General features: G+C 55.7%; 2 protein-coding genes across 4 annotated transcripts; one reads left to right on the forward strand and one right to left on the reverse strand.

Moving 5' to 3' along the window:
- Nucleotides 1-461: 461 nt before the first annotated feature.
- On the reverse strand, nucleotides 462-2,131 carry NXNL1 (nucleoredoxin like 1). Its single transcript, XM_030475251.1, has 2 exons — nucleotides 1,708-2,131; nucleotides 462-998 (listed from the first exon to the last, which is right to left on the reverse strand). The coding sequence occupies exons 1-2, from the start codon at nucleotides 2,028-2,030 to the stop codon at nucleotides 701-703; spliced, it is 621 nt and encodes a 206-aa protein (XP_030331111.1). The 5' UTR covers nucleotides 2,031-2,131; the 3' UTR covers nucleotides 462-700.
- SLC27A1 (solute carrier family 27 member 1) lies at nucleotides 1,952-13,321 on the forward strand. Of its 3 annotated transcripts, none has more exons than XM_030475217.1 (12): nucleotides 1,952-2,040; nucleotides 4,354-4,748; nucleotides 5,307-5,468; nucleotides 6,432-6,501; nucleotides 7,069-7,160; nucleotides 7,266-7,375; nucleotides 8,728-8,937; nucleotides 9,985-10,111; nucleotides 10,614-10,751; nucleotides 10,999-11,163; nucleotides 11,631-11,777; nucleotides 12,700-13,321. In XM_030475217.1, the coding sequence occupies exons 2-12, from the start codon at nucleotides 4,427-4,429 to the stop codon at nucleotides 12,855-12,857; spliced, it is 1,701 nt and encodes a 566-aa protein (XP_030331077.1). In that variant the 5' UTR covers nucleotides 1,952-2,040; nucleotides 4,354-4,426; the 3' UTR covers nucleotides 12,858-13,321. The 3 variants fall into 3 exon arrangements, with proteins under 3 accessions (XP_030331077.1, XP_030331075.1, XP_030331076.1); XM_030475215.1 differs by lacking the exon at nucleotides 1,952-2,040 and adding an exon at nucleotides 2,620-2,909; XM_030475216.1 differs by lacking the exon at nucleotides 1,952-2,040 and adding an exon at nucleotides 2,620-2,909 and having other exon boundaries at nucleotides 10,039-10,111.
- The last annotated feature ends 94 nt before the right edge of the window (nucleotides 13,322-13,415 follow it).

Consider the following 13,415-nt stretch of genomic DNA (forward strand, 5'->3'; position numbering starts at 1 on the left):
CTTGCTGGGTGAAGAGAGGGAGGATTAAGTGAGAAAACAAGTTGAACAAGCTGGCCCTGCACAGGCTCTGTCTGCCTGCAGCACCTCTGCTCTGAAGCCAGGCTGAGAGGGCTGGGCTGGGGCAGCCTGGAGAAGAGAAGGCTCCTGAAGGGGAGACCTTAGAGCAGCTCCAGTGCCTAAAGGGGCTCCAGGAAACCTGGAGAGGGGCTTTGGACAAGGGATGGAGGGACAGGACAAGGGGAATGGCTTTAACCTGCCAGAGGGGAGATTGAGATGAGCTCTGAGGCAGAAGCTCTTCCATGTGAGGGTGGTGGGACACTGGGATGGGTTGAATGGAGAAGGTTTGGATGAACCATCCCTGGCAGTGTTCAAGGCCAGGTTGGACGGGGCTCGGAGCAACCTGCTCTAGTGGAAGGTGTCCCTGCCCGTGGCAGGGGTTGGAACTGGAGGAGCTTTAAGGTCCTTTCCAACCCAAACCATTCCGTGATTCTACAAATTCCCATTTTGAACTGTTTAGTGAGTCAGTCACTGAATTCTGGTCCTTAGCAGTTCCTTTTCTTCTCACTTTTTTGATAGATAAATGAGAAAGATCTCAGGGTGAGATTTTCACTCCACCAGGTCCTAGGAGGATACGGATGTTGCTGGTCTGGAGACGTTGGGTTGGGGCATCAGCCCATGCAGCCATGGCTTCTGTGAGCCCCTAAGCCAAGTCTTCACCTTCCTCTTTCCTTTCCTTGTTCTTTGCCTCCATCTTCTTGTCCAGCTTGTACTTGAGGCGGCGGATGGGCTCAGTGATGCTTCTCCTGCTCCACTTATCAAAATCCTCTGCCAAGAGAAAATTCCTGTCCACCAGCTCGGCAGCCTCCTGCCAGTTCCGGAAGCAAGTGGGGCCCATGCTCTGGATCTCCTCCACGGCATTCCCAACGATCACCTCCCCGTTTGGCTTCAGCACCACCACCGCTGGCACCTCAGATACAGCGAAGCGCAGCTCCAGCTCCCTGCAAGACAAGGGGGGAAGGAACCTCAAATTGGGAAGGGGACCAGATTGCTGCTCCTCATCCTCACTATCCAATAACATTCCCATGGTCATCCTGGCTATGTGGAGCCTCTTTGCTGACTGTCACCCACTCGTTTGTCCATCCCTGGTAATTGGAGCCTAATGGGGAGCTCTGTGGGGCCGGGATAAGGGGAAGGGGATCTGGGCATCAGCTCCTGGGGATGTGGGATGGCTGCAGGGACCTGATTTAAATGAGCAGCAATTAAACAGCCCCAAGATGCTTAAATGTTAACATCCGCCTGTTTGCCCTCAAAAGGAGCTGGGAATAATTCCCTCTATTAATTGCAGCTTGTCCTTGTCACTAATGGGCTTACAGCAAACACGCTTCCAGCCCGCCTGGCTGCATCCATCCTCCACGCCACGTGTCCTCCCCACTGGGGCCTCTTGAGGAGTTATAAATAGTGTGCTATAAAACCGGAATTCTAAAGATACCAGCAAAAAGCGAGGGGGAAAGAAGAGGAAATAGTTTTGCTTTAGAAATAGGTGCAACCAAAGAGCTTTACGCTTCTTTCCATCGACATCCCCCGCTCCCGTGGGGACTGAATATAAGGGAAAACATCTGGAAAAGCGTTGGAATAACTGGAAATGCAGCCGGAGGGGCTGCGTGGAGGATGCGGGCTCTGCCTGACTGCTTCACCTGCACCATGTACCTTCCGAAGGCATCCCCAAACGGGACGGCCAGCCAGCGTTTCGGCATGCTCTGGAGGAACGCGCTCTGCTGCTCCTCCGTCTCATCCCGGGACACGTACACCAGGACCAGCTGCGAGGCTCGTTCCACGTAGAACTCGTCCGTCAGCCGCAGGAAGAAGTCCTTGAGGAGCGGAGCAAACCGGCGGCAGCGCGGGCACTGCCCGGAGCCGAAGTAGAGCAGCAGCACTTTGTTCTCCAGCGCCCGGCACAGCTCCCGCTCCGTCTCCAGCTCGTCCTGCTCCCGGTTGGCCACCAGCACCTTCCCGGTGAAGAGGGCGGCCATGGGCAGACCGGTGAGTGCTCAGTAGTGGGACGGATGCGGATCCCGTCGCCGATCCCTATTATTAATGACCATGGATTCCGCAGATCAGCCCCTAAGCGGCTTAAACGGGGAGGTCAGCGCCTGGGGGGTGCGTGGCGCCGCTCCCGGGATGGGGAGTCCCGTCGGGGGAGTGTTTGGGGACGTGGGAATGTGGGTAGCCCCAGTCCCGGGGCTGTGGGAAGCGGGGTGGTGCCGGTGCCGTGGGATCTCGGTGTGGCGGGGACCGTGAGGGACTCGGTTATGGGGTCCCGGGGCCGCGGGGGATCCGGTTGTGGGGTGTCGGGGCCGTGGGGAACCCGGTTGTGTGTGACCCAGGGGCTGTGGGGTCCGGGGCGGTTCCGGTACGGACACGACCCGCAGCCCCGCCGGTCCCCCCGTCCCCGCAGCGCCCGGCGGGCACCGGCACCGGCACCGGGGGCGGAGCGGGACATGGTGATGCCCAGCGGGCGTTCCCTACGTCACTCCCTCTCGCCCAATCCGAAGCCGGCAGCCTTGCCCTCGACCAATAGGATGTTGCGTTTCTCGCTGTCCCGCCCCCTCGGGGAGGAGGCGGGGCTGCACCGGAGGCGGCTGCGGCGGGAGCGGGCGGAGGAGCCGTCGGCGCCGCTCCGGTCCCGGGGCCTGGAGCCGGGACGGGGGGGACCCCCGGCCCTGGAGCCCTGCCCTCCGCAGCATGCACCCGGCGGGGGTGTGCGCCGCCTCCCTGGGCTCCCTGGGGCTGCTGCGCTTCCTCGGCGCCCCGTGGCCCTGGAGCCTGGCCGCCACGCTCGGTGTCTGCCTGGGCGGCGGGGGATGGCGGCTGCTGCGGCTGTTCTACAGGACGGCCCCGCGGGATCTCTTGTAAGTGCTGCCCCCGGGGCCCCTCCAGCTCCCCCCGCACACGGCTGAAGGGCCGAGGGCCGGCGGCCGGGCTTTAACTGCGGGGCAGCGCTTGGGAAGGCTCAGCCCCGGAGGGGAGGGAGCGAGGGGATGCGGGATGTTCGCTGCGGTTCAGCCCTTGTGCTTGAAGGGAGGGTTAGATCCGTCTTCAACTCATGGCTTGAAGCCGCTTCCCCATCTCCTGGGAGCTCATCGCGTTTAGTTCTGCGGTTTTTAGGTCTCGGCGAAGATGTGCCTTTATTGCAAAGGATTCCAGGCTCCTGCCGTTGCCAGCTTCTCTGTGGCTGTCACTGCGTTTGAAGAGCTGCTTCCTCCCGATTGCCCGGCAAGCTGGGAATAATGTCAGAGAATAAAGTGGCCAGAAGAAAGCCCTTTGAGTGTGTGGAAAGTGCAGCGGAGCACTGAAAAGGCTCCTCTGTTCCCTGCTTGGCACAGGGCGGCCTCAGGTCCCCGTGAAAGCCCAGCTCTGCCTGGCCATTGCCAACAGCTTGTCTCTGAAATGCCCTTCCCCCTCTGGTGGGGCTTTGTCCAGCCCCTGCACTTGACATTCAGCTTGGAGAGTTGCGGGGCTTTTAAAGTGCTAATATTAAATGACCTTTGGGGATCTTTCCAAGCCCCTTATTGCACAACAATTTCCTAATTTAATGCGGGAAAAATACTGCCTCCTTCTAGGAAGGAAACAGGATCCGTTCTGTGTACCCAGACCTGCTGCTGCCCTCGTTTTGGTGTTCTGGTATTCTTTAATGAATTCATTCTCATATCTAAGTTACAGCTGACAGCCAAAGCACGAGAGCCAATGCACCCCCTAAAGACAGGGAAGTGAGACAGCTGAAGTTCAGACAACAACTTGCCACCCAGCTTGAACTGTGTCGAGGTTTGACTTGCAGCTGCTGCCTCGGACACTTAAAATGATCGTAAATTTTAAATCATAAATTCCAAAATCATAAATTCCATAAATTATGGAAGGAAAACCTCCACCTCATTGGCACAGTTGGCTTTGTTCTTGCATTGAGCGGGGTGTCACAGAGCCACACAGCAATTCTTCTGGGTAAGGTAGCCCTGACTTTCAAGGAGCTTGCCAAGTAAGGTAAAAGGTTGCCAAGTCTTTCTCTTTTAGGATGGCAGAATATATTGTTAAAAGATGTCATTTACCCTCTTTAATGGGCTTGTTTGAACTGGCGTCAGCGTGAAGATGGATTTCCTGTGGTTTACAGCATGGAAAGCTCCAGAACAGTTGCTATATCCTCTTTATTTACCATAATATGAACATCTTCCCTAGAGCAGCAGTGATTAGAAGTTCCATTTTCAGGGTAACGCTTTAGCTGTCCAAGGGAAGGGGGTGACATGTGTCCTGCCCTCCTCAGCTGCTGAAAAATGAAGTTGTTTTGCTCTGTCTTTGCTGCAGCGGCCTCTCAGTGCTGTTACGTGTCAAGTACAAGCTGCGAAAGTATCAGAAAGCCAAAAGCACCGTCCCCAAGATGTTCCAGGAGGTTGTTCTCAGGCACCCTGACAAAGTGGCCCTGATTTATGAAGCCACCGGGGAGCAGTGGACCTTCAGGAGGCTGGATGAATACTCCAACGCCGTGGCTAACTGCTTCTACCAGCAAGGTTTCCGGATGGGGGACGTCATCGCCATCTTCATGGAGAGTCGCCCCGAGTTTGTTGGCCTCTGGCTGGGGATGGCAAAGATCGGCATCGAGGCAGCTCTCATCAACTTCAACCTGCGCCTGGATTCTCTGGTTTACTGTGTGAGGACCTCGGGGGCCAAAGCTGTCATCTTTGGAGGGGAGCTGTCCTCAGGTGGGTCACTCACCGTGTGGTAACTCCTGAGCTCTTCACTTGGGCTGAATAAGGCACAGCTCGAGTAAGCAAAACCCCCAAAGGCAGCTGGAGGTATGGAAAGCGTGGGAAGTTGGCACATGTCCTGGTTACAAAAGGTAGAATGGGTTGGGTTAAAGGGACCTTAAAGCTCCTCCAGCTCCAACCCCTGCCACAGGCAGGGACACCTTCCACTAGCCCAGGTTGCTCCAAGCCCCTGCGTCCAACCTGGCCTTGAACACTGCCAGGGATGGGGCAGCCACAGCTTCTCCCTTCAACCCATCCCAGTGTCCCACCACCCTCAGGGGCAGAATTCTGCCTCAGAGCTCATCTCAATCTCCCCTCTGGCAGGTTAAAGCCATTCCCCCTTGTCCTGTCCCTACAGGCCCTTGTCCAAAGCCCCTCTCCAGCTTTCTTGTTGGCCCCTTTATGTTTTGGAAGACCTGTGGATCTGGGGCACAAGCAGATGCTGTTCAGGTTATTTCTGCTACTGCCTGGAGCGTTCTGTTTGTTGCAAAAGTGACTTGCTTTGTCTTGCAGCAATATCTGAAGTGAATGGGATGCTGGGGAAGAACATGGCAAAGTTCTGCTCTGGTGACTATAACCCAGCTCTTGTTCCTGTGGAGACCAGACATCTCGATCCTCTCCTGAGCACCGCGTCCAAGTCAGCCCCAACTCAGATGCCAGGCAAAGGTTTAGATGGTAACGTTACCAAGGGGTTTGCATTCTCGTTGTGATGAGCTGGTCTAGGTGACAGCAAAGCAAGGAAACAGCAAGGTGGAGGGAATAAATCCACCAGTTTGGGCTCACAAAGAGAAGAAGGGAGGGGAAAAAAGAGGAAACGAAAACCAAATCCTAGTTCCAGAGTGCTCTGGGTTAAGCTTCTCATTCTCTGCAACTCCAAGCTTCAGTACCTGAAGGAGGGAGATTGGTGCCTTCCCAAAGGCAACCCTTTGGTGACAGGGGAGCAGGGATGCGTGGGGGGGAGGCAGGCAGCGTGCTGCCAGTTCATCTCTAGCATTTAAGAGCCCCCATTACCTTCCCCCACAATGGGGGAATGAACATCTGACTCATGGGCAACGGAGCCAGCTTTCCTGGCTTGTGAGGATGAGCGTTGGTGGGGTTGGGATTCAGGAGAGAGAAGACGAGATGCTAAGTGGCCTCCAGGCTGGCTTTCAGACTTTAAGACAACTAAGAGCATCTGAGAACCCTGAGACGTGAGACTCACTTTGGTCCTTCCTTTACAGTAGGAGAAATGATGCTGCTAAAGAGGCTTTTCCTTTAGGTTATGTATTTTAATCACTGGATACCTGCCCTACCATCAGCCACAGGTTGAGACTTACCTTCTTGATTCATTTGGAATTCAAGTTGGACCTGGAGGAGCTGATCTAGTCCCAGGACAACTTGTGTGGAGGTACAGAGGTCGTGTCCTTGGAGCTCTGCAAACTCCTTGTACACGTTCCTGTAGCTGCTGGTATGGACAGCCTGCAGGTTGGCCATCAGGCTGCAGCTCCGTGTTTGCAGCTCACTGCCCCCTGGGCCGTCACCATCTCAAAGCTGTTCCTCAGCCACTGTGAACAAAGCCAAAACCACCAACCAAAGGCTGTGGGGATCTTCTCAGGCAGTTGAGAACATTCTGTCTGATGCCTGTTTCCATTCTTCTAGATCGGCTCTTCTATATCTACACTTCAGGAACAACAGGAATGCCCAAAGCTGCCATTGTGGTGCACAGCAGGTGAGGACCACCAGTTCATTTCACATCATGAACCCCAGAGCTTTACCTGTCTCACTTGCTTAGAATCATCAAATCCCAGCCTGGTTTGGGCTGAAGGGACCATAAAGCTCCTCCAGCTCCAACCCCCTGCCACGGGCAGGGACACCTTCCACTAGAGCAGGTTGCTCCAAGCCCCTGTGTCCAACCTGGCCTTGAACACTGCCAGGGATGGGGCAGCCACAGCTTCTCTGGGCACCCTGTGCCAGCGCCTCAGCACCCTCACAGGGAAGAGCTTCTGCCCGAGAGCTCATCTCAGTCTCCCCTCTGGCAGGTTAAAGCCATTCCCCTTGGCCTGTCCCTCCATCCCTTGTCCAAAGCCCCTCTCCAGGTTTCCTGGAGCCCCTTTAGGCACTGGAGCTGCTCTAAGGTCTCCCCTTCAGGAGCCTTCTCTTCTCCAGGCTGCCCCAGCCCAGCTCTCTCAGCCTGGCTCCATGGCAGAGCTGCTCCAGCCCTCGCAGCAGCTCCGGGGCCTCCTTTGGCCTCGCTCCAGCAGCTCCACATCCCTTAGGCTGTGCTGTGCTCTTGCAGGTATTACCGTATCGCTGCCTTTGGTTACTACGCCTACAAAATGCACCCAGACGATGTCCTCTACAACTGCCTGCCCCTCTACCATTCTGCAGGTAAGCAGCAGCCTCCTCCTCCTCCTCAGCAGAGGTGAAGCTTCTGCTTCTTCCTTGGGAGTGAAGGGGGTGGTGGAAGCTAACAACGTGCTCCTTGTTCTCCAGGTAACATCATGGGAGTCGGGCAGTGCCTCATCCACGGCCTCACCGTGGTGATCAGGAAGAAGTTCTCAGCCAGTCACTTCTGGGATGACTGTGTGAAGTACAGATGCACGGTGAGGGCCCCGCTTAAGGGTCCACTGCTGAATCCTTCATCTCCAGACATGTCCCTGCCCCTTGCTGGTCCCTGCACCGTGGCATCTTCACGTTGCCCCTGCTGCTTTAGGCATGTGGGACTTAGAAGAGGTCTTTTATCCATCTTAGAATCGGTTTGGTTGGAAAAGACCTTTAAGATCATTGAGTCCCATCATGAACCTCAAACCATCAACTCCACCAGTACACGGTGTCCCTCATCACCACGTCCACTCGCCTGTTAAACCCCTCCAGGGGTGGTGACTCCACCACTGCCCTGGGCAGCCTGTTCCAGTGCTTGTTGACAACCCTTTAGGTGAAGGAATTGTTCCTAATATCCCATCTAAACCTCCCTGGGCACAATTTGAGGTCATTTCCTCTTGTCCTATCTCTTCTTCCTTGGGAGAAGAGACCAACCCTCACCTTGCTACAACCTCTCTACAACCTCCTCCCAGGTAGTTGTAGAGAGCAAGAAGGTCTCCCCTGAGCCTCCTTTTCTCCAGGCTAAACACCCCCAGTTCCCTTTGCTGCTCCTCACAAGGCTTGTGACCGGCCACCAACAGGGTTTAACTCCGTTCCCCACCACGCTTTGGGCTTGGCCATCCAGCCATTCTTTTCCCCATCCAAGCCAGGAGCAGCCAGTTTCTCCAGGAGAATCCTGTGGGAAAAGGCGTCAAAGGCTTTATTAAAGTCCAGGCAGACAACCTCCAACATCTCCTCCTGCTTCCTCTTTGTAAAGTTGTCGAGACCCCACTTCTAAACCCCAACTTTGCATCCCTCACTGTTGCAGGAAAGCTCTGCCAGAGTTTATCTGCCTCGGGAAGCTCTGCAGAGGAATCCTCTTGGCACTTCATCCCCAGTAAACATCTATTTGTGTCTATGTCAACGTTACCTTCTAATTTAAGCAGCTCTGTCTCCTCCCTGATGGTTTTCTTGCCCTCCCCGCCTGCAGCAGTATTTAGAGCTGGTAACTGGATCTCCACTCTGCATTTTGCTGCATCAAGCTGAGTTCATGACTGACCAACTCACTCCCCTCATCTTTCCAGAGGTCTTTCAGTGTGTCTCCTGCACCATGAGGGGTTTCCTGTATCCACATACCTTTATTCATGCTGAGGGATCCCTCCTGGATGGATTCCAGAGGGCAGGAACCATTTGACCTTTGCTTATTTCTCTTCTGGCAAGAAACCCCATCTTGAACTCGCAACTGCTTCACAGAGGCCTGACGCGTCCAGTTCCACGAGGTTGCACTGCCACCGGCGGCTTCGTGGTCACCTCGTTTGTGGCTGTTCTTGGGTCACCTGAAGCCTGAGCCCTGTTTTTGTGTTTGCTGCTTCAGATTATTCAGTATATCGGGGAAATCTGCAGGTATCTCCTGAACCAGCCCGTCCGGGAGGCGGAGGCGCAGCACCGCGTGCGCCTGGCGGTGGGCAATGGCCTGAGACCCAGCATCTGGGAGGACTTCACCAAGCGCTTCCGAATCAAGCAGATCGGAGAGTTCTACGGGGCCACGGAGTGTAACTGCAGCGTCGCCAACCTGGATGGGAAGGTGAGGAGGAAGGGAATCAGGGAATCATGGGTTGAACTGGGTTGGAAAAGAGCTTTAAGGTCATCAAGTCCAACCATTCCCCAGCACTGCCAAGGCCACCACTAACCCCTGGCACTGAGGGCCTCGGCTACATGGTTTGTGATGCGTGACTCCAGCACTGCCCTGGGCAGCCTGTTCCAATGCCCGAGCACCCTCTGGGGAAGGAATTGTTCCTCATCTCCATCTAAACCTCCCCTGGTGCAGCTTGAGGCTGTTTCCTCTTGTCCCATCCCTTGGGAGCAGAGACCAGCCCCCTCCTGGCTCCATCCTCCTGTCAGGCAGTTGCAGAGAGCGAGAAGGTCCCCCCTGAGCCTTCTCTTCTCCAGACTGAACCCCCCCAGGTCCCTCAGCCGTTCCTCATCACACTTGTGCTCCAGGCCCTGCACCAGCTCCGGTGCCCTTCTCTGGCCCCACTCCAGCCCCTCAGTGTCTCTCTTGTAGTGAGGGGCCCAGAACTGACCCAGGATTCGAGGTGCAGCCTCACCAGTGCCCAGCACAGGGGGACAGTCCCTGCCCTGGCCCTGCTGCCACACTGGTGCTGAGCCAGGCCAGGATGCTGGTGGCTTCTTGCCTGCCTGGGCACAAGCTGCTCATGTTCAGCTCTATCAACCAGCACCCCCAGGTCCTTTTCCATGAGCAGTTTCCAACCACTCTTCCCCAAGTCTGGAGCATTGCAGGGCGTTGTTGTGGCCCAAGTGCACGATGCGGCACTTTGCCTTGGTGAATCTCATCCCATGGATCCTGCCTGTCCAGATCCCTCTGCAGACAAAGCTCTGCTGGCTTCTCCTGGTCCTCTCATAAGAGATGGCACAGCTCTGAATTGGCAGTTAGGGCTGGCATGCACAAAAACCTGGGAAAAATCTTCTGTTGGGTGAATTTACTGGGAATTTGGGTGAATCCATTGTTAAGTGGAAAAGGAGGAAAGCTCAGAGAATTCCCAGAAAATGGTACTGCAACCCCCAAGCTGTTCTCTTTAAGCTTTTTGGGTTCTTTCCTGTCTTTCCAAAGGTTGGGGCTTGTGGTTTCAACAGTCGGATTTTGCCCAGTTTTTATCCCATTCAGTTGGTGAAGGTCAATGAGGACACGATGGAGCTGAGCCGGGATTCCCAGGGGCTGTGTATTCCCTGTCGCCCAGGTGAGCATCAACCCAAACCAATCAATCCTGGGGTTTTGTTCTAAAATGATCATAGAACCATGGAATGGTTTGGGAAGGGACCTTAAGGCTCATCCAGCTCCAACCCCTGCCACGGGCAGGGACACCTTCCACTAGAGCAGGTTGCTCCAAGCCCCTGTGTCCAACCTGGCCTTGAGCACTGCCAGGGATGGGGCAGTCCTTCTCCTCAGCCCCCTGTGCTTAGGATTGCCCTGACCCGGGAGCAGGACCTTGCTCTTGGCCTTGTTGAACTTCACGAGGTTCCCACCTCTCCAGCAGTCCATGTCCCTCTGGATCCATCCCTTCCCTGCAGCGTGTTGACAGTGGCTGGTTTAAGGGGTTTCTCGTGTCATCCCCAGGTTTTCAGTTCCAGCTCTTTCCTCCAAAGCTGGATGAGTTCAGCACCTGAACAGCTCTTGGCGTGTCCAAAGTGGAGCTCGTTGTGCGAGGTTGGTGTCACCTCTGTTGATCCTGTTCCTCGCAGGAGAGCCGGGATTGCTCGTGGGGCAGATAAACCAGCAGGATCCCCTGCGCCGCTTCGACGGCTACGTCAACGAGAGTGCCACCAGCAAGAAGATTGCTTCCAATGTGCTTCGGAAAGGAGACCAGGCCTACCTGTCAGGTAAGCACTGCTGGCATTCCCAGCTCTCCACACACCTCCGTCTGGGATTTAACCCTTCCAAGAGGGAGAGGATATTTTTCCCCCATCCTTTTCCTACTGCTATAACGGGGAGATGCAGCACGAGGTGGTGGGAAGTCACCGAGGGAAGGAAACAGCAGAGCACTGAGCAGAGGGTGGTGAGGCAGCCCCGAGCACTATGAACTTGAGTCCTGAGGTGGGTTTTGGTGTCTCCTCTCCCCCTTCCCAGGAGATGTTTTGGTGATGGATGACCTGGGATACATGTACTTCAGAGATCGCAGCGGGGACACCTTCCGATGGCGCGGGGAGAATGTCTCCACCACCGAGGTGGAAGGAACGTTGAGCCGCGTCCTCAACCAGACGGATGTTGCGGTGTATGGAGTGGAAGTCCCAGGTGAAATGTTGAGTTGGGGCTCTTGAGGTTGAGGGAGGAAAGGAAACATTAGGCAAACACACCAGATTGGTATCAGAACGGGTGGAAATCGGTCACCTCTGCTGTAACCAGGCCCCCCCCAAAATGATCTAGTAAAGTCAAAGGGTGGAGTTGGACACGTTTATCCCCAGCAGTAGAAATCCAGTGGCACAATCTTGGTTTGTATCTTAAAAAGGAAGATACGTGAGCTTGCAGAAGCTCTTGGCGTGAAGAGACCTTTCCGTGCATGTGCAGGCCTGTAAATCCTCAAGGATTGCATTCCCACCCAAGAATGGGGGTTGAGGAGGGACAAGGATGGGACTGAGCAGAGTTTGGACCTTCACTGGGTTTTCCTCTGCCTTTCACCCTGAGGAGTCACGGCCTGTGCTTGTCTCTTAAAGGTTTCCCACTTGTGTGGCCTCCACTCGAGATGTACTTTTCTGTTCCAGGGGTGGAGGGCAAAGCTGGGATGGCGGCTATTGCAGATCCCAAAGCTAAGGTCAGCCCCAACGTCCTCTACCAGGAGCTGCAGAAGGTGCTGCCTCCCTACGCCCGGCCCATCTTTCTCCGGCTCCTACCCCAGGTTGACACCACAGGTATCAGTGATCCGGCTGCTCTCCAGGGACCTTCAGATCCCAGAGGGAGCTTGGAAGCAAAATAACATCCCAACATGGAGTACAGCAGGTGTATTCCTGCTACTAGTAGAGACAATGATTGTAGTTAAGTCTTAAACCAAGACATGAGCAAGTTCCAGGCCCTTAGGGAAAAGATCATGGAATCATGGAACGGGTTGGGTTGAAGGGACCCTAAAGCTCATTCAGTTCCAACCCCCTGCCATGGGCAGGGACACCTTCCACTAGAGCAGGTTGCTCCAAGCCCCTGTGTCCAACCTGGCCTTGAACACTGCCAGGGATGGGGCAGCCACAGCTTCTCTGGGCACCCTGTGCCAGCGCCTCAGCACCCTCACAGGGAAGAGCTTCTGCCTCAGAGCTCATCTCAATCTCCCCTCTGGCAGGTTAAAGCCATTCCCCTTGGCCTGTCCCTCCAGGCCCTTGTCCAAAGCCCCTCTCCAGGTTTCCTGGAGCCCCTTTAGGCACTGGAGCTGCTCTAAGGTCTCCCCTTCAGGAGCCTTCTCTTCTCCAGGCTGCCCCAGCCCAGCTCTCTCAGCCTGGCTCCATGGCAGAGCTGCTCCAGCCCTCGCAGCAGCTCCGGGGCCTCCTCTGGGCTCACTCCAGCAGCTCCACGTCCCTCTTGTGCTGTTGCCCCAGAGCTGGACCAAGGATTGAGGCCTGGAATTTTACCTTGTTCTTTCACCAGTGTGTGCATGAGGAGAAGTGAAAACTCCCCACAGGTTTCTGCTACGCTCAGGACTGTCAGTGAGCTCCGAGATGCCAAGTTCTTAGTGCAAGCCAGGCAGTAGACATGAAATGCCACCAGGACGTGTTCTCCTCGCCCTGGTGCTTGAGCAGGACTGTTTGAGCCAAGTCTTTGAACTGTTTTCTCTCCCTCTTCCCGAAGGTACGTTTAAGATCCAGAAAACCCGTTTGCAGATGGAGGGATTTGACCCGCACCAAACCTCGGATCGCTTGTATTTCCTGGATCTAAAGTTGGGCAAATACGTTCCTTTGGATGAATGCCTTTACGAAAGGATTTGTTCTGGGAAAGCTGCTCTATGAGCTAGTTGGATTCAGCCCTTTTGAGGGGAAACGCACACTTAAGCTCAGAGGAACCCCTGCGAGGTCCGTCTGCCTCTCCTTAAAGCACATTAACCCTCCCTGGGTGCGCACAGCCCCTTAACCTGCCCTTATGCCTCTAGAGAGACTATTGTCGTAACCACACCAGCGTAGGGAGGAGGGCGAGGGCCGTCTTTATGGACAGAGGTTCCTGTGCCCTGCGGGGGCTTCTCCTGCGGGCTTCACTTAACCCCTTTAGCCCACTTTTAACCTCGTTGGCCTTAGGTCGCGTTTTAACCACCCGCGGCCCCTGCCCTTAGGGGAGGGGAGCACAGGGAGTGGGGGGGGGGGTGCCGCGGTGGTCGGGAAGCAGCCCCGGCGGTCACCTGAGGCCTTGTGGAGCCCGGTTCGGGGCTTGCTGTTGGTCCGTGGACGAGCGGGTACCGGAGTAAAGCCGCGTGAGCTCTGCCGGCCTCCGCCTCCTTCCTCCCGCCGGCGCCGGGACGCGGGGCCGGGGCTTGGGGAGGCGGCGGGGATGCTTAGGCCGCGGGTTGCTAAGCA

The sequence above is a fragment of the Strigops habroptila genome, unplaced genomic scaffold (genome assembly GCF_004027225.2).
Source record: "Strigops habroptila isolate Jane unplaced genomic scaffold, bStrHab1.2.pri NW_022045634.1_ctg1, whole genome shotgun sequence".
In the NCBI taxonomy this organism is placed as follows: domain Eukaryota; kingdom Metazoa; phylum Chordata; class Aves; order Psittaciformes; family Psittacidae; genus Strigops; species Strigops habroptila.

Coding starts and splice junctions, on each gene's coding strand:
- NXNL1 (XM_030475251.1), bottom strand. CDS start 2,030: ATGGCCGCCCTCTTCACCGGGAAGGTGCTGGTGGCCAACCGGGAGCAG. Junction 999..1,707: donor TTTGGGGATGCCTTCGGAAG/GTACATGGTGCA, acceptor CTTGTCTTGCAG/GGAGCTGGAGCTGCGCTTCG.
- SLC27A1 (XM_030475215.1), top strand. CDS start 2,743: ATGCACCCGGCGGGGGTGTGCGCCGCCTCCCTGGGCTCCCTGGGGCTG. Junction 6,502..7,068: donor GCCATTGTGGTGCACAGCAG/GTGAGGACCACC, acceptor GTGCTCTTGCAG/GTATTACCGTATCGCTGCCT. Junction 7,161..7,265: donor GCCCCTCTACCATTCTGCAG/GTAAGCAGCAGC, acceptor CTTGTTCTCCAG/GTAACATCATGGGAGTCGGG.